General features: G+C 44.7%; 1 protein-coding gene across 1 annotated transcript; it reads left to right on the forward strand.

The window, feature by feature from the left end:
* The first annotated feature begins 10,906 nt into the window (after positions 1–10,906).
* Positions 10,907–16,243, forward strand: LOC101013765 (olfactory receptor 13C7-like). Its single transcript, XM_021927386.2, has one exon. The coding sequence runs from the start codon at positions 15,178–15,180 to the stop codon at positions 16,135–16,137; it is 960 nt and encodes a 319-aa protein (XP_021783078.2). The 5' UTR covers positions 10,907–15,177; the 3' UTR covers positions 16,138–16,243.
* The last annotated feature ends 2,827 nt before the right edge of the window (positions 16,244–19,070 follow it).

Raw genomic sequence — 19,070 nt, forward strand, 5'->3', positions numbered from 1 at the left:
AGCTAAGTCTTGAAGGTGGGGGATCTTGAAACAGCTCCTTAGAAGCTGGGACAGTTTTACTCCTCCTAAATGGGTGGTAGAATGCAGACGACTGATTGAAGTTTCCCCGAGGGCTCGGGGCATGAAGATTCTGGAATCAGGAAGAATTCACCAGCCTTCCTGATTTTTATTAACCTGAAGATCTGAAGCTTGTTTTTCTTCCTCTGGGGAGTATTCTGGGTGGTCTGGTAAGTCAGGTTGCGGAAAGGACACTGCAGGCAGCAGGGTCAGAGGCGCGACTGGAAGCCGAGCTGCCTCCCCGAGCTGCAGAGTCTGCTCTTTGGTTAGCACGAGAAACGGCCATGTCTTCTTTTTGATGTCCTTTGCAGTAAATTACAGCTACCTGTTGAGGGAGCCAAAGAGCTTCAAGCAGGGCCAGAATTTCTCCTTTGTTTTTAATACTCTTTCCTGCTGAGGTGAGTAGTCCTCGCTCTTGGTAGATGGCTCCGTGTACATGTACAGTAGCAAAAGCATATCTGCTGTCAGTGTAGATGTTAATACGTTTGTCCTTACCCCATCGGAGAGCCTGAGTGACAGCAACCAATTCAGCCTTTTGTGCTGAGGTATCTGCCGGCAATGCCTGAGTCCACAGTATTTCTGTCTCTGTTGGTAACAGCTGCACCAGCCTTTCGTATTCCTTGTTCAAGGAAGCTGCTACCATCTGGAAACACGGTGGCGTCCATTTCCTTTAAAGGCACATCTTGGAGATCAGGTCGGCCAGTTTCCGTAGTCTCTAGCAGTGCCTGGCAGTCATGGACAGGTGTACTGAAGTCTGGATCAGGGAGTAAAGTAGCTGGATTTAAACACCTTGTGGGAGAGAGAGTTAAACGAGGTTGATCTAACAGTAAACTCTGATACTGCAGGACGCGAGCGTTCGACATCCATTTGCCAGAAGCACTTTGTAGCAATGTCTCTACAGCATGAGGAGCTGTAAGGGTTAAATTCTGGCCTAGAGTCAGTTTATTAGCCTCTTGGATTAAGTTTGCTGTTGCCACTACGGTTCGCAGACAACTTGGCTACCCGGAGGCCACAGAGTCTAGCCTCTTAGACAAGTAGGCTACTGGATGTCGCCATGCCCCTCTACTGTGGCGGTCACCGTGGGCTCCCAGGGTCCAAGTGAGAGGGAGCCCCCGCCCTGTCAATCATCAGATTCCTCTGCTGTGGGGAGGATGAGGACCTCTTTTTTCTGGTTTTTCCTCTGGCTTTAATGGGCATTCCTTCTTCCAGTGTCCTATCTGCTTACAATTAGCACACTGGTTTCTTTGCAGGGAACCCCGCTCACTTTTCTGGCCTTTCTGGTGTGGATCCGGGGTCCCCTGGCTAGTGCTTTGTAATGGGGGCCCTTCCTTTCTGGCTTCCTGGATGGCCGCCACTAAGATTTTCGCTTGCCTTTCGGATGCTTTGTCAGCAGCCCTTTCAGCTGCCTGAGCTACTTGTTTTTGCTTTTCAAACTCTCTATTGTCAAAAACTTTCTGGGCTACTTCTAAAAGCTGGCTAATGTTCATTCCAGCAAATGCCTCCAGCTTTTGTAATTTTCTTTTAATATCAGGAGGTGCCTGAGCCACAAACACCAAATTAATAGCACAGCTATTCTTGGGAGCTGCCGGATCAAAAGGGATGTCAGTTCGATAGGCCTAGAGGTGTTCTAAAAACACTTCAGGCGATTCATCGGGCCCCTGGACAACTTGAGTTGTCTTAGACAGATTCATGGGTTTTCGAGCAGCTCCCTTGATTCCTGCAAGGAGATACCGGTGAAAATCATCCAAAGCCCTCCTCCCACCAGAGGAGTTAGGATCCCAATTAGGCCAGGTGGAGGGAAAAAACCTCCTCAAGGAGGTTTTGGGCTTCTCTCCTCCGGTCTACCAGCTGATGTAAGGAAATACTTTCTGGCTTCTCTTCAGATACGATCCCTCTCTTCAGAGGTGAAGAGGGTTAAAAGGAGTTGCTGACAATCATCGCAGGTGGGCCGGTGAGTCCGGAGCATGGACTCCATCAGTGAGGTCAGAACCTGGGGCTTTTCAGAGAAGGGGGATTATGAGCCTTCCAGATGTACAAGTCAGAAGTAGGGAAGGGGACATAAACCAAGAATGGGGCTGAGCGCTCATCACCTGGAGGGATTTGTGCCTCTGTTAGCGGGAGGAGGGGGGCTACCTCCTCCTGCCACTGCCACAATCGGGAGGCTATAGGCGGAGAGCCCACAGGGAATATAGTCGAGGAGACTAGGGAAGATTCTGAGGGAGCAGGAGGGTTACAAGGTGGCAGAACTGTGTGAGAAAAACTTTCCTCTTCTTCGGAGGGAGGCAATACAGGAGGAGCTGAGGGAGCTGAGGATCGGGACAGGGTGGTCTGGATTAAAAGGACCTTGGAGGCGGGATCATGAACGGCACATGAGCGGAGCCAAGAGGGAGGGCTCCAGACCAAGCTCAGCCATTGATCAACATAGGGAAACTGATCGGGGTGACCAGGAGTTCCAGCAACAACCCACCACACAACCTGAACAGCTGTGAGGTTTAGTGACCCTTCTGGGGGCCACCCGGTTCCAAACTTTGGCCATTCTAATTCACAGAGTGTCCGGAGTTTGCCTTTTTTAAGGCGGACTCCATAATCATCTGAGAAGCCCAGAGAGAAATTCTGTAACATACATTGGAGAGGGCTCCAATCTTTACAGGGCTGGGAAGAAGAATTTCCCATTCTGGAGACAATTAACAAGGTTTGAGCTGAATTGTTAAACCCAGCACGGACAGAGAAATTCACAGCCTCGGGGGGCTGTGTATCGGAAGAACAGAAATAGTATAACTAGAAGGAGTAGGAAGACGACTGTAGCCAATGCTTCTTGCCACATACGGCCTGTCTCTTCAAGCTTTGAGATCTAGGGAGAGGACAAGAGGCGTATCCGAGGCCAGTGGGACTTATGTGATTTCCCCCTCCTTTTTAACTTACAGCCCAAATATTGTTGATGCCTCCATGACTCAAAGGCAAAAAGTTCAAACTTGGCCATTTCTTGTAAGGGTTTGAGAAGAGAGGACAAAACCAAGTCCTGGATGCGCTGGGCCTGCTGCGACACAGGAAAACGAGATGTGCAGGGTAAGGGATGGGGATGAAGAGGAAAGAGGCCACTCGGATCATTCCTAAGGTAGGAGAGTAGCCACAGAGGAATAGAATAAGAGTCCAGATGGAGTAAAGCAGCACGGGCGTAGGCTTCTCTGCACAGTGCCTTATCCAAGGGCACGGGAAAAATTACGGGATGACAGAAAAGGTGAGCAAGGACGTCAGCGGGGCGGCTATTTCGGATCCACCACTGGTCTACGGAGAAGGTGGACCCGTTGTTGGGGCGTGGGGTATGACAATCCAAATGCCAGCAACCTTTGTGGTGCCAGAAATCTCACATGGACGAATGTTTCCCACACCCCTCCCCATAACAACACCTGATTTGTTTCTGACAGAAAAGGCAGGACTGGGAAGGCCAGCCCAAATGACTGACGAGAAATTTGACCTCCTGTGTTAGAAAATCTGCACTCAGGACTTTGAAGAAGTCCTTGCCCAGTCGTCTTGGGCAATATTGACGACCTGACATATGAAACTTAGACAGACACCAGACAGGACAAGAGACACTGGGGTATATAAACAATTATGACAATTTTTATAGACAGACAAGGGGAGGGAGTCCTGTGACGGGATCAGTCAGATGCCCACCTGGCCACTTCCCCAGAGGGGACTTAGGCTCCTTTTGGCATTGGCAGGCCGGTATAAACCCCCGGCTCGGACTGAGCTATGCCCGATGCTGCCTTAAGCCTTATGAGGTCGCCACAGAACCACAGGTGAGGGCCCACTCGAACTCCGTAACTTTCGTCGTAGAGCTACAAACTGGAAATTCGAGTACAAGCCCTTGAACTCCACATTCACACACTCATTCACACAGAGTTTATTACAATTTTCTTATTCCCACTCTAAAACAGAGGTCTCCAGGAGAACTGAACGAGAGAAGAAGAGATAGAGAAAGAGTGACTAGTCTTACAGAGAGGCCTGACAGAAACCAGGACTCTGTCCTCCAGCGTCCTGGAATATGGGATGCCCTGGTTCCAGGCTGCTTCCCTCCCAGAGAAACAGAATCAGACAGAAACCAGAAACCAGGACTCTGTCCTCTAGCGTCCTGGAATATGGACAGAGTCAGAGGGGTGCCCTCATCAGGGCCGCTGCCCTCCTAGAGAAACAGAGTCAGATCTGACTTACCTTCCTGGGACCAGAGACGGAGGACTCAGGAGTTGATTTTGGTGGGCACACACCGGCTGTTGATCTGTTCCCCTCCAGAAGACAGTGGCCTACAGGGCCCTGGAACGTCTCAGGTGGTGCCTCCCCTATAAGCCCACCATCTGTCCGGGGGATCCCAGAGTGAGTCCGGCACTCACCCGGTGGCGAAATCTTGCTGGGGCCTCCAAATGTTGTAACCGAGTGAGTTACAGAGAAACGCCACACTCTGAGACGAATTCAGGAGTCCTTTATTAGCTGGTGACTGAGAGATGGCTAGCACTCAAAATTCTCTCGGCCCTGAAGAAGGGGCTAGATTTTCTTTTATGCTTTGGTTTAGAAAGGGGAGCGGGGGAGTCTAGTTAAAACAATCTTACAGAAGTAAAGCAGGCAAAAAGTTAAAAGGATAAATGGTTACAGGAAAGCAAACAGTTTCAGGTGCAGAGGCTTTAAATCTATGACAAGAATTGATGGCGGGGGCTTTGGCGTTATCAACCCGGACCTAAACCACAGGACACAAGCACTTGGGGCTCTGAAGCTACTAACTGAAGTGAGGAGTCCACCAAGGGAACTCTTGGATATAACACCCACGGTATCTTATCAGATTAGTACATTCTTGGATATGCTGGGGGTAAAGCTTGCACAAGTCCTGAGGAAGGGAGTGGGTAGGGGGCTGCAAGTGAAGGAGCCAATATGGAGTCTGTCTGGCTCTCTTAGCTAAGGGAGAGTCAGTTCAGGTTAAAACAAGGTAGGGTACCACAAGTGAAGGAAGGATATTTTTTATAAGTGATTGGAGTAACTGCCTGTTACTTTGCTGCTCTTTCACTCCTTCTTTGCCTCCAACCCCTAACCCTTGACCCTTGACTGCCCACACCTCTGCTGACATCCTCTGGGTCCCTGATCTCTGGAGTGTGTCTCCCTTGTCAGCAAGGAACCTCCTTTATATCCCCAGGATCTGCTGCCTCAGAGGGTTCTTGTAACAGAGCAGCTGGGGCCCTAGTGGCCCAGAGGTCAAGAAAATCCTACAGATATGAATCTGCATTTCAGGAGGCCTCCAACAATTTCCGGTAGCGATGCCGTTGGAGTCACACTGAGAGACAGCCAAGCATTTCCAACATCTCCAGGGCTCCAGCCACTCTCCTCACATGATGTGTAAGCTGATGAGTGACAAACCTTTATCTCCAGCTCGGACATCTCCATCCCTACCTGGATGTTCCACAGGCCCCTCAAACATATCACGCCTCAAGCTGAATTTATCTTCTCTTCTAAAACCAGCAATATTCTCTATGTTGGTGGTACTACCCTCATTTTTCCATCATTTGAGCTAATAATATTGACTCTCCCCTCCCCTGCCTGCTATATACAACCAAACTCAAATATTTTCATCTATTAAACATGTCTTGAATCTTCCTGCCTTAGCCATCCCTCTGTAACTCTCCAGTTCATATCCTCATCTTCCCCTGCCTTCAAGAACCATCTCTTTAGTTCCTATCCTTCTGCTCCCAATATTCCCCCAACACTGTGCCCAAAATGATCAATCTAAAATGCCAATGGTATTTCATTGGGCCTTTAGTTAAAACCCCTCAGTGCCTTCTTCTCCCCTGGGAGAAAGTTCTCTTATAACTTCTTAGGATGCCCAAAGAGACTACCCCCAGGTCTGGCACCTGCCTTCCTCTCCATCAGCAGCACCTGCCCCCTTTATGAGCCAGCAACACTGCACTGCTGGTCTGTCCCTACTCCTGGCTCTTTCTCATTTCTGTACCTTTGTTTACACAGCCCTTTCTGCCTGGGATGCTTCCTCACTTCCCTTTATCAGGCAAAGTATCATTCATCCATTCCCAAGATGTGCTAGTGAAGTTTAACAACTAACTCTGCAAGTCAAAAAAGCCCTGATCTGTAGCACTTCCTGATTTCTGTGGTGTAAATACTCTCACTACAGCTACCCATGAAGTTACCGAATGGGAACTGGGAGGAGATGTGCTAGTTGATGGGCCAGTGCTCTAGCACACTGCAGGCCTTGAGATCACTTTTCTGGGAAGGTTAACCCCTGCCTCCCTCTGGGCTTTCACCGCAGCCTGGAAATTCACCTGCTCCCGTGCTGCCTTCCTGGCTCGGTAACTACAGTTGACTCTCAAACAACACAGGTTTAAACTGTGTGGGTCCACTTAGAAGCAGATTTTTTTCCAAAAGTATATTGGAAAAATTTTTTGGAGATTTGCGACAACTTGAAAACACTCACAGACAAACTGTGTAGCCTAGAAATATCAAAAAAAATTAAGAAAAAGTTAGGTATGTCATGAATGCATAAAGCACATGTACATGCTCATCTATTTTATCATCTATTGCCATAAAATATACACAAATCTATTATAAAAACTTAAAATTTATCAAAACTTATGCAAACAAACACAGATCATACGTGGCACCATTCACAGTTGAGAGAAATATAAACAAATGTAAAGATGCAGTATCAAACCACAACTGCATAAAATTCACTATCGTATACACTATGCAACTGTAATAATTTTATAGCCACCTCCTGCTGCTGTTGCAGTGAGCTTAGGTATTTCAAATGTCTGCTTAAAATGCTGTGTGATGCTAATCATCTCCAGGAGAGCAGTTCTTCTCTCCAGTAAATTGAGTGTCCCAGTAAAAAGTGATCTCTTGCAGCTCTTGGATACTTTTTATCACATATAGTGTGGTACTGTTAGAGGCGTGTGAATCAGAGCAACTGCATCTTGAGTAGGGGCTGGGTAAAATGAGGCTGAGACCCACTGGGCTGCATTCCCAGAAGGTTAAGACATTCTAAGTCACAGGATGAGATAGGAGGTTGGCACAAGATACAGGTCATAAAAACCTTGCTGATAAAACAGGTTGCAGTAAAGAAGCTGAAGCCAGCCAAAACCCACCAAAACCAAGATGGCAATGAGAGTGATCTCTGGGCATCCTGACTGTTACACTCTCACCAGCGCCGTGACAGTTTACGAATGCCATGGCAATGTCAGGAAGTTATCCTATATGGTCTAAAAAGGGGAGGCATGAATAATCCACCCCTTGTTTAGCATATTGTCAAGAAATAACAATAAAAATAGGCAACCAGCAGCCCTTGGGGCTGTTCTGTCTGTGGAGTAGCCATTCTTTTATTTCTCTACTTTCTTAATAAACTTGCTTTCACTTTATGGACCCACCCTGAATTCTTTCTTGTGCAAGATCCAAGAACTCTCTCTTAGGGTTTGAATTGGGGCCCTCTTCCTGTAACAGTACAGTAAACCTTGAATAACACCATGGGACTCATACAAGGTGTCACTAGTGATGCTGAAAGTGCTCCCAAGAAGTAGAAAAATGTTATGACCTTCCCAAAAAAAAAAAGTTGAATTGCTTGATATGTGCCATACATTGAGGTCTGCATCTGTGGCTGCCTGCCATTTCAAAATAAGTGAATGCAGTATAAGAACCACTGGGAAAAAAAAAAAAAGAAGAAGAAGAAGAAGAAAGGAAGGAAGGAAGGAAAAAGAAGGAAGGAAGGAGAAGGGAAAGAGAAAGAAAGGGAAATTCATGAAGCTGTTGCTCCAGCTATGCCAAGAGCCAAAACCCTACACTTTTTGCAAAATATCTTTTTATCTCATACCGAAAATGCAGCTTTTAAGTGGATGCAGGATTGCTATACAAAAGGCATATCTATAGAATGTAGTATGTTCAAGAAAAAATGAAATCATTATATAACAACTTAAGGCAAATAGAAGGTGAAGGATCCAAAGCTGGAGAATTTAATGCCAAAAAAAGATGGTTTGCTAATTTTATTTATTTATTTATTTATTTAAAGAATCTCACTTTGTTGCCCAGGTTGGAGTGCAGTGGCGTGATCATAGCTCACCACCACCTTGAATTCCTGGGCTCAAAGGATCCTCCCACCTTAGCCTCCCTAGTAGCTGGGACTACAAGCATGCACCACCACACTCAGCTGATTTTTAAAAATTTTTTGGTAGAGACGAGGTCTCACTAAATGCCCAGGCTGGTATCAAACTCCTGGGCTCAAGCAATCCTCCCAAATCAGCCTCCCAAAGCGCTGGAATTACAGGTGTGAACCACCGTGCCTGGCCGTTTGCTAATTTTAGAAAGAGATTTGGCTTTAAAAAAATATATCAAGATAATAGTAAAAGCAGCTTCTGCAGACCAATAGGCAGCCGACGAGTTCACAGATGCCATTAGGAAAATCAATGAGGATCGCACCACTGCACTGCAGCCTGGGTAACAGAGCAAGACCCTGTCTCTAAAAGAAAGAAAAGAAAATCATTGAGGTGGAAAAAAAATGTTACATCTATTAGTAAGAAAGAGAAGTGAACACCAGGATTTAAGTCAGGAAGGAATAAGCTAACTCCACTGCCTTGTATAAATGCAGTCAGGTTTATGGTCAGGGCTGCCCTTATCTATAAAGTTGCTAGCCCCTAATCCTTGAAGGGAAGAGATAAACACAACAAGAAAGCCTGGACAATGAAGACCCTTCTTCTGGATTGGTTCTGTTTCTATTTTGTCCCCGAAGTCATGAAGTTCCTTGCCACTAAATGTCTGCCTTTTAAATTTCTTTTGATAGTGGACGATGCCTCCGGCCACCCAGAATCCCATGAGTTCAACACTGAAGGCAATGAAGTGTCTACTCGTCCCCCCCGCCCCCACATCTCTAATTCAGCCTCTAGCTCCGGGGGTCATAAGGACCTGTAAGGCTCATTACACATGGTGCTCTATGAAAAGGATTGTCAACACTGTGGAAGAGAATCCCAATAGAGAGAACATCATAAAGGCAAAAGATTACACCATGGAAGATGTCATTGTTATTTCAGAAAAAGCTGTGAAGGCCATAAAGTCCAAAACAATTATTTCATGCTGGAAAAAACTGTGTCCAGATGTGCATGACTTCACAGAGCCAATCAAGGATATCATGAAAGAGATTGTGATGATGGCAGAAGAAAGGCCAGGAGTGATAGGTTTTAATATATGGATCTTGGAGAAATTCAAGATCTAATAGACACCACATTGGAGAAATTAACAGAAGATGACTTGACGGGCATGAGTGCTTCAGAACCAGTGCTAGACAATGAGGAAGAAGACATAGAAGAAGCAGTGCCAGGAAATTAATTGGCATTAGACAATCGGGCAGAAGGGCTCTGAGTATTCAAGGCTGCTGTTGACTTATTCTGTGATATGGGCCCTTCTCTGATAAAACTAAAACTAAAGCAAATGGTAGAAGAATTGGTACTGATAGAAACATTTTTAGAGAAATGAAAAAGCTAAAACATCAGACAGAAATTACCATGTATTTCTATAAAGTTACACTGAGTGTGCCTGCCTGTCCTGCCTCCCTTTTACCTCCTCCACCTCTTCCTCCTCTGCCACCCTCAGACAGCAAGACCAACCCCTCCTTCTCTTTCTCCTCAGCCTATTCAATGTGAAGACAAGGAGGATGAACACCTTTATGATGACCCACTCCACTTAACCAACAGTAAACATGTTTTGTCTTTCTTGTGATTTGTGTGTGTGTGTGTGTGTGTGTGAGAGAGAGAGAGAGAGAGAGAGAGACAGGCAGGGTCTGGCTCTGTCATCCAGGCTGGAGTGCAGTGGCATCATCTTGTTTCACTGCAACCTGTGCCACCCAGGCTTAAGCCATCCTCTGTCCTCAGCCTCTAAAGTAGCTGGGACACAGGCACGTGCCACCACACCCGGATAATTTTTGTATTTTTCATAGAGGCAGGGTCTCACTTTGTTGTCCAGGCTAGTCTCCAACTCCCGAACTCAGGCGATCCGCCCACCTCGGCTTCCCAAAGTTCTGGATTACAGGCATGAGCCACTGCACCCAGTATGATTTTCTTAATATTTTCTTTTCTCTAGCTTACTTTAAGAACACACTATAAAAATACATTTAACATACAAAATATGTGTTTATCGACTGTTTATGTTATCGGTTAGGGGTTCAGTCTAACAATAGGCTATTAGTAGTTGTTTTGGAGGAGTTAACAGTTACACATGGATTTTCTTTTTTCTTTTTTTTTTTTTTAAATTTATTTATTATTATTATACTTTAAGTTGTAGGGTACATGTGCATAACGTGCAGGTTTGTTACATATGTATACTTGTGCCATGTTGGTCTGCTGCACCCATCAACTCGTCATTTACATCAGGTATAACTCCCAATGCAATCCCTCCCCCCTCCCCCCTCCCCATGATAGGCCCCGGTGTGTGATGTTTCCCTTCCTGAGTCTTTGGGAGCACTGCCAAAAATGCATTGCAGGGGGAGGAAGATTTGCATTGGGGTGCATGCAGTGTAGTAGGCCAATGGCAGTTTGATGAGTGCAGGCATGAGCAAAGAGCACAGTATACATGTAACAGGCACACGTTATGCATGCTACAGCATTATAATGATAAATAATCCAAAATATATATGTTAAAATGAAAAATTCCATTTGTATGCTTGTGTATGCATATTCATTTATTTATATTTAGTTTAGGAAGTTGTGTGTGGTCTGTGTGGCTGTGTGTAGTAGTTGTTTTGGAGGGGTGGGTGCTGGTGCATAGTAGTTTTCAACAACTGCTGGCTCTTAGGGATCGGCGCCCTAATTCCTGCGCTGTTCGAGGGTCAACTGTATTTTTTTCATGTGCCTCTCTCTTGCCGCTAGAGGGTGCACTCCCAGAAGGCAGGTACCCTGGGTTACTCTACACATTTCTGCCTTTTAAGGAGCATACGCTCAATAATTGTTTGCTGAATAAAGGAATGTGCCCATTCTCTAGACTCAACCCTGTCCTGGGTTACATTCTGTCCATGACTCGTATGAGGGCTGGGAGCACATGCACAGATGACAAGAAGCTGAAAGGACAGTGACTTGGGTGCCCACTAAGAATTGAGGCAGAACACAGCAGGTTGCTTCAAGGTGTTTAATCCAATGAGATGAACATTTAGAGGGAGAGTATAGGTCTTTCACCCAGATGCCCCAAACCACTGCGTAAGCATAGACTGAGGGTGACGGGGCTTGGCTGCAGCACAGGAGAGAGCACTTGGGGTTTGAATGAATCCCGGAATCACTGACCCACAGGTTGTTGGACCCTGTTAATGGGATTATGATGTTCAGAAAGAAAGAAAGGAGACAAGGAAGGAAGAGAAACAGGAAGGGAGAGAAGGAGGGGGAGAAGAAGCAGACAGCTGACTTCCTCCAGTGCTGCCAACATAATTGGTTCTTGGGGATGTTATCCCAGAAGGATAAAAAGTTTCTAAACTGAGTACAACTCACTTTCCAAACTTTAAATGACTTCAGGGACTACGGTGGTCCCAAAGAATAAATTGCAATTTAAATTATCTTCTAAGGGTGATGGCCAGTCCTTTGGAGATTGTGCCCCAAGCACATGAGGCAGGAGAAGCAGAAAGAACCCTTCACCTGTCGCATGTCCTGAGCCCTCACCCTGGGCCCTCACCCTGGCGTTCAGACCCAGTGTTTCTGTTTCTGACACATAGCCTCTTTCCAACCATTGGAAAATTGATCCTTCTTGCTCACGATGTTTTTTTATAAAGGTAAGGGCAAGTTTTGGTGAAAGGAATTCCACAATTTTCATTAGCATTGGCTACATTTATTTTTTAAAAAACAGTTTCTTATTGATATATAATAGATATACATGGTTTTAAGGTACATGTGATAATTTAATACATTCATATAATTTGCAAGGATCAAGTCAGTGTAGTTGGGACATCCATCACTTTAAACATTTGTCTTTATGCTAGAAATATTTGAATTATTCTCTTCTAGCTATCTTGAAAGGTATAGTAGCTTATTGTAAACTATAGTCACCCTCCTGATCTATTGAACACTAGGTCTTATTCCTTTGATCCAACCATATATTTTCACCCATTAATCAACAGCTTGGTTACATTTCTATCATCAGACTTGATTGTAATGGAATGGGGGCTTGAGGATGGCTGATGTGAAGCCATTTCATTGGTATGATATTATTCTCACAAAATCAAATAGACCTCCTCAACCTGCAAGAATGTCTGAGCTCATCTGGCCTCATCCTGTCATCATGCTGAGGAAACAGGCGCTTGCCAGGGACCATACAGCTAGTAGTCTTCTTCTCACGATTGGTTGTCCTTTCTTGATAAAAACTGTTGGGCTCTTTCTCACTTCATAGTTAGATACAAAATCTGGCAATAATAATAAGCATGTTTCTGGATCTGATAATGATGACGTAGAGGGAATATTTTCTTCATATGATCTGATGCAAGTTCTTGAGTGTTGGCTGATCAACCTACAGTGAGAAACTCAGCTGGGGACAGATGCACTGCCCAGCATACACGTCGCAGTGGCAGTGTGTCTCGGACACCTCAGTCATCCTTAAGCTTAGGGACCATTCTCAGTGTCAGCCTTTGTAGTGAGCTCCTGGATGATTCTTTTGCCTCTAGGAGATATATCTACTTTTTTAAGACCTTAAGAGAGAAAGGGAGATTGATTCTTATTTATCTTCGTGCTGAAGCCATGCTATTTCTCTATATTTAGGCAGTTTTGTGGAAGAGAGATTAACTGCCTTTAGGGGCTCCAGAAGACAAGGTCAGGTAGAAGTTGCATGGAGGCAGATTTCAGCTCAATATCACAGAGTAACTACTTCAAAATGAAGTGAGCTTTACCAGAAGATAAAGAACCTCACATTATTCAGATAGTCAAATCTAGGTTTTAGGACTATCAGGAATGTGAAAGGGGCTTTCTGCATTAGAAAGGGAGCAATTACTAAATAGACCCTAAGACCTGTTATCCTTAGCATTCAAGTAATTGTTATGGTTGATGATGATGATGATGATAGTGATGATGATGATGATGATAATGATGATCATGAAAGTATTTGTTTGCATGACTATTTCCCCACTAGAATTTGAGCTCTTTTTTTCTTTTTTATCAGCACGTAGAATTATGCCTGGCCCAAAGTAGATGCTCAATAGATAAATGTTAACCTGACCTGAATTATTAGGGCACTGACTTGGTCACAGCTGTAATGTGCTAACCACCAACACAGGAGTATCTCAGAGCTCATTAGGCAGGAAGCATCCCTGCAACAGCAGAGGAGGGGGCTGGATTACTGAGTGTTCTTGGAGAGATGGATATCTGGGAGGTTTGTAAGTATTTTAGATACAATGCTAATAAAACCATATTGCTCAGTTGCCTACAAGTTTTTTACTGGTCCAGAACAAATCATAGTTCGAGTAGTTTGAGGAGCACTTTGAAGTCTGAGGAGTGTTGAGGAAACAATGATTCATCAACACTTGTTAAAGCATGACAAATCCAACTTTATTAAGGACTATCTCAAAAGGTATAGAGACCACTGCCATGGGAATTTTCAGTAAGGGAGAGAAATTGGGCTCAACTTCAAATACAGCAGGCACAAATGGGAATTTTTAGCCAAGGAGGGGGCTGGAGGTCAGTGGATGGAAAATTACTAAGAAGAAACATCGGGGGTAAAGGGGATTCTGGCTAAATGTACCTAACAGAATTCTTGCTGAAGAGAGGACACGGTAATCAGACATTACCTGGGGATGGTGGAGGATGAGGAACCTCATCAGATATTGAGGATGATCAGATATTGAGGAGGGGGGTTCTTGCTGAACTGACTTAGCAGGGCTTTTTGCTGAAACTGAATTTTATAAGCAAGTACACAGATGGACCTAGAAGAAGGTTCAGGTGCCTGGCCAAAGTTTGGAAAATCCGAGAATCTTTTATCAAGAGTGATTTAACCTTTCCATTAAAAAAAAAAAAAAAAAGCTAGCAGAGCAGGACCCAACGTTCTGTGAAGAGTCTCAGGAACAAGTTAATGCCTTGGCCGCAGGCAATGGAAAATGAAAAGAACAGGGGAGGTTCAGTCGGAACTCTCATTCAACTTGGCCATGGGGCATAGGGGACTACTTGCTGCCACAGATGCATAAAAGGATCAACCAAATGTTGAGACCTTGGCACCAGAGGTGTCAAGGTGGCCTGGGCTTATTCTCTTGGCAAGTGTCACTAGAGCTATCCTCTTGGCTGCTACATGCCCCAGGAGACACTTTATTTTCTATTGTCACTTTTTTTCTGTTAGTTTTGATTTATTTTCTTGTCTCCTTGTGTGCCTTATTCTTTTTTAGTGTGTGCCAGATGTTGTGTTTGCAAAATTATTTGTAGAAATGATTTAGAGACTGGGGTGATATTGTCTTCCTCCAAAGTGGATCTATGTTTGCTTCTGTGAGGCATTTGGGAGCACCAAAACTCTGGTATCACCTCAATTCAATTTCAGAGCTTGAGAAGATATGAAGCTGAACTACAGCATTGGTAAATGTCTGTTTCCTTCTGATTTGCCCTTATTCTTATGGTGCTGCCCTTTAACAGTCCATCCCAAAGGGAGAACATTTAGTGAGGGGCCTTTCAAGGTGAGTCTTTCACAACAAAACCTATTCTCCATCTCCATGAGGCTGTCAGTAATGTTTCCCAGTCTCTCCATGGCTCTCTCCAGAAGCTGCAAATGCTGGAGTTGAATCACAGCCAGAAGTGCTAGACTTACATCTCTAGGTCCTTGCTTTTCCTCAGAATCAAAACCCTATGTTCCTCATTGTCTTATTACTTCTCCAATGTTTTATATATTTTTTCCAGTTTGTCTAATTGTCATCTGCAAGACAGTTAGTCCAAATTAGCCTGTTTGTTCTTACTGGAAGCAGAAGTTAAATATTGACCTGTACTATACTGTTCCTAGAACCCCATAGAGATGAACAAATCATCAGCGTTATTCTCCAGTTGTTCAGCAGGGCAAGGATTTGTGCCTGGCCTTCCAGGTACTTTCGGAGTAAGAGAATGCTGAGGTTGACCTCTGAGTTCCTCCAGGTGACAGAGCAGATGCACCATGAACAGGTCCAATGAGACCTCCCCTATGTTGGGGTTCATTCTTCTGGGCCTCTCTGCCCACCCAAAGCTGGAGAAGACATTCTTCGTGCTTATCTTGCTGATGTACCTGGTGATCCTGTTGGACAATGGGGTCCTCATCCTGGTGACTATCCTTGACTCCCGCCTGGACACACCCATGTACTTCTTCCTCAGGAACCTGTCCTTCCTGGACATCTGCTATACAACCTCCTCAGTCCCCCTTATCCTTGACAGCTTCCTGACCCCCAGGAAAACCATCTCCTTCTCAGCCTGTGTAGTGCAGATGTTCCTCTCCTTTGCCATGGGAGCCACAGAGTGTGTTCTCTTGAGCTTGATGGCGTTTGATCGCTACGTGGCCATCTGCAACCCACTTAGGTACCCTGTGGTCATGAGCAAGGCTGCTTATGTGCCCATGGCTGTCGGCTCCTGGACAGCTGGTATCACCAACTCTGTAGTACAGACATCCCTAGCAATGCGACTGCCCTTCTGTGGGGACAATGTCATCAATCACTTCACCTGTGAGATCCTGGCAGTTCTAAAGTTGGCCTGTGCTGACATCTCCATCAACGTGATCAGCATGGTTGTGGCCAACATGATCTTCCTTGCACTCCCAGTCCTGTTTATTTTTGTCTCGTACGTCTTCATCATTGCCACCATCCTGAGGATCCCCTCAGCTGAGGGGAGGAGAAAGGCCTTCTCCACCTGCTCTGCCCATCTCTCTGTCGTGATTGTCTTCTACGGGACCATCCTTTTCATGTATGGGAAGCCCAAGTCTAAGGACCCACTGGGGGCAGACAAACAGGACCTTGCAGACAAACTCATCTCCCTCTTCTATGGGGTGGTGACCCCCATGCTCAACCCCATCATCTACAGCCTGAGGAACAAGGATGTGAAGGCTGCTGTGAGGAACCTCATGGCTCAAAAACACCTAACAGAGTGACTGTCACAGATTCCCAGACTGCCAGAATGCACAACCTCCAAATTCCTCATTGTTCTCTTGGGGAAATAGTAACCAGGGAGGACCTTAGACTGTCAGTGGAAAGAGCCATAAAATTTCTGAGGCTGCTGGTTAGTTTGTTGGCTTTACACAGAATTATACTGTGTCATAGTGTAGCTATATTTTACTGACTAAATCTTAAATTCTTTGATACAGAATTTGATGAATATCCATAAGAGTTATAGAGGTGGTCAAAAGAGACAAACAAACAAAAATTTGGGATCTTGGAGGATACAGGATATGGTGTGGCTCTGTGTCCCTGCCCAAATCTCCTGTCAAATGGTAATCCCCAGTGTTGGAGGAGGGGCCTGGTAAGAGGTGATTGGATCATGGGGGCAGATTTCCCCCTTGCTGTTCTCATGATAGTGAGTCAGTTCCCATGAGATCTAGATGTTTAAAACTGTGTAGCACCTCCTGCTTCACCCTCTTCCTCCTACTCCATCCATGTAGGATATGATCGTTTCCCCTTTACCTTCTGCCGTGATTGTAAGTTTCCTGAAGCCTCCCCAGCCATGCTTCTTATACAGCCTCTGGAATCACAAGCCAATTAGAACTCTTTTCTTTGTAAATTACCCAGTTTCAGGTATTTCTTTATATCATTGCACGAATGGACTAATACAAGGTTGTTTTGTCCTATGTAAAACTGCTACTTACTTTACTCTGATTTGGTGTCACCCCAGAGACCTTTGCTCTTTCTCATGTAGGGATAAATTGGAAAATGTCATCTGCCCCAACATGTAATGGTGAGTATTAGTACTACGGCAGGAATTCTTTTCACATCTTAGCACTAGAAATAGTGAGACCTGAGCAGCTGCTTTGTTTTGATCTCATGGACACTAAGAATCTTGTCATTCACAACATTCATCTATTTATTGTCACCACAGGGGAATTCAGAGGCAAACTTGCCACCTGACTGCAGCAGTAACTAAGTACTGTATGACTGGGTGCCAGCAGCTTCCAAACTTTTGTCCATGCAACCAACATGACACATAGCAGTTACACATAGCACACATTCCATGAGTATGCCCACATTGTTCTGAAACACCAAAAAGACTGTGAGGAAGCAAATGCAAAAATAATTCTCAATCCTACAACTAATAACAGGCCAGCAATAACAGTCATCACACACCAGTGAGATTGGCTATGTGTTCTTTGCAGCCCAAAGAGCTCTAAGTCCATGACTTCCTCCTACACTCAAGAAACAGACTGAGATAGGAGTGAAACTTAATGTATTATAGTGACTATTTTCAGTCCACTTTATATTGTAAATGTCAGCGTCTTCATCCATTTTTGCTGTTTTAACAATATACCTGAGACTAGGTAATGTATAAATAGTACAAATTTATTTCTCACAGTTCTAGAGGCTGGGAGGTCCAAGATCAAGGCACCAGCATGTTTGATGTCTGGTGACAGTCCAGTCTCTGCTTCCAAGATGATACCTTGAACACTATGTCCTCACATGGCAGAAGGGATGAAAAAGCAAAAACGGGGCTAGCTGGTTCCCTCCAGCCTTTTTATAAGGTTACTAATCCCATTCATGGGGTTGTACCTTTTAATACTATTATATCGATAATTAAGTTTCAACATATGAATTTAGGGGAACCATTCAGACCATAGCTGTCAGTTATTACCAAACTTTGGTCCTTTAGCCATGCCAGTACATACTAGGTTGTTTTCTCCTTTTCTTTTCTCTTTTTTTCTTCCTCATCCCCATGTGAAATAAGACTCAAGTCTTTGCCCTGAATGCGTTTTTACTGGTGGGAGTGTAATGAGGACATAGAGAGGGTGGCCTAGATAATTAATACAGCTGGAATTCACTAGTTCCCTTCACTTTTTAGAAAGCCTAAGCCCATTAAAGAGACACATTTAGGTGTCCAGAAGGGGAAGAAGAAAGAGCAGACATGAAAACAGGAAGGAGGAGAGATTCCTTCCAGAGGCAGGGGAGAAGTGGATGTCGCAGATCCCACTCTAGGCAGGACTCACCCCTACTGCAAATGTGAGAACAGCTATTATGTATGTCTGTGCCAGTTACACATTTGGAAACCTAGAGAATGACTACCAGTGGTTAGTTCCATAAAAATCCATTTGTCCTATCAGGAAACAAACTTGGGTCTAGACCCCATTTATCATCTGATTTCCATATACTCCTACAGTAAAAGGGATCTGTGATGCTCCTTTGGGTTCCTTGGTATTAGTGTCAGTTAAGATTCATAACAAACAGCCCTCAAAATATTGGGGTATTCCATTTTCCCCAGTGTATAGCTACTCAGGGAAATAGTCACAAGTCCCTGAAGGGAAATATGGAGAAAATCACTACTATATACATGCAAGGGCATTGCAGGATTCCTCCTCAGAGACCAGCCTCTCCTTCAATTGAGGTATTTTGGATCTGAGAATTAATTTAGGTCTGGAATTGAGTGAATAATCATAATTTTTCAACAGGGAAGCTGTTGTCAGGCTTCTGCTCATCCATGCTTGATTTTTTTTTAATTACATACATTTACAACGTTTTAAATTGCCTACCTGTCTTGCTCCTAGGAACATCACAGTTTCATACTCATCACCATACATTCCTGTGGGTCTGGTCCTCTGGTTGCTATTCTGACCTTGCTGTCTATTACAGTAATTAATCTTCTTGCCCCTAATAGTTAAGTGCTGCCATTAGGCATCTACTATTCTAGAAAATTATCATCTCCATTAAATAGGAGACCCCACTTCCAAAACAGCACCTCCTACAGTCAGCCTCAGCTGACAGAGGATAAACACTGCTGAACTTCTTGATAATGTACCTCACTAGTGCATTTTCTTATTAACTTAGTGAAGAGAGTGTCCCCTAGCCTTCCTAGGGAACATAGCCATCTGGTAGGTCTAATTTA

This window comes from Papio anubis, chromosome 13, assembly GCF_008728515.1.
Source record: "Papio anubis isolate 15944 chromosome 13, Panubis1.0, whole genome shotgun sequence".
Lineage (NCBI taxonomy): Eukaryota > Metazoa > Chordata > Mammalia > Primates > Cercopithecidae > Papio > Papio anubis.

What these genes read in the sequence shown, in the direction of transcription:
- LOC101013765 (XM_021927386.2), top strand. Translation starts at nt 15,178, where the DNA reads ATGAACAGGTCCAATGAGACCTCCCCTATGTTGGGGTTCATTCTTCTG.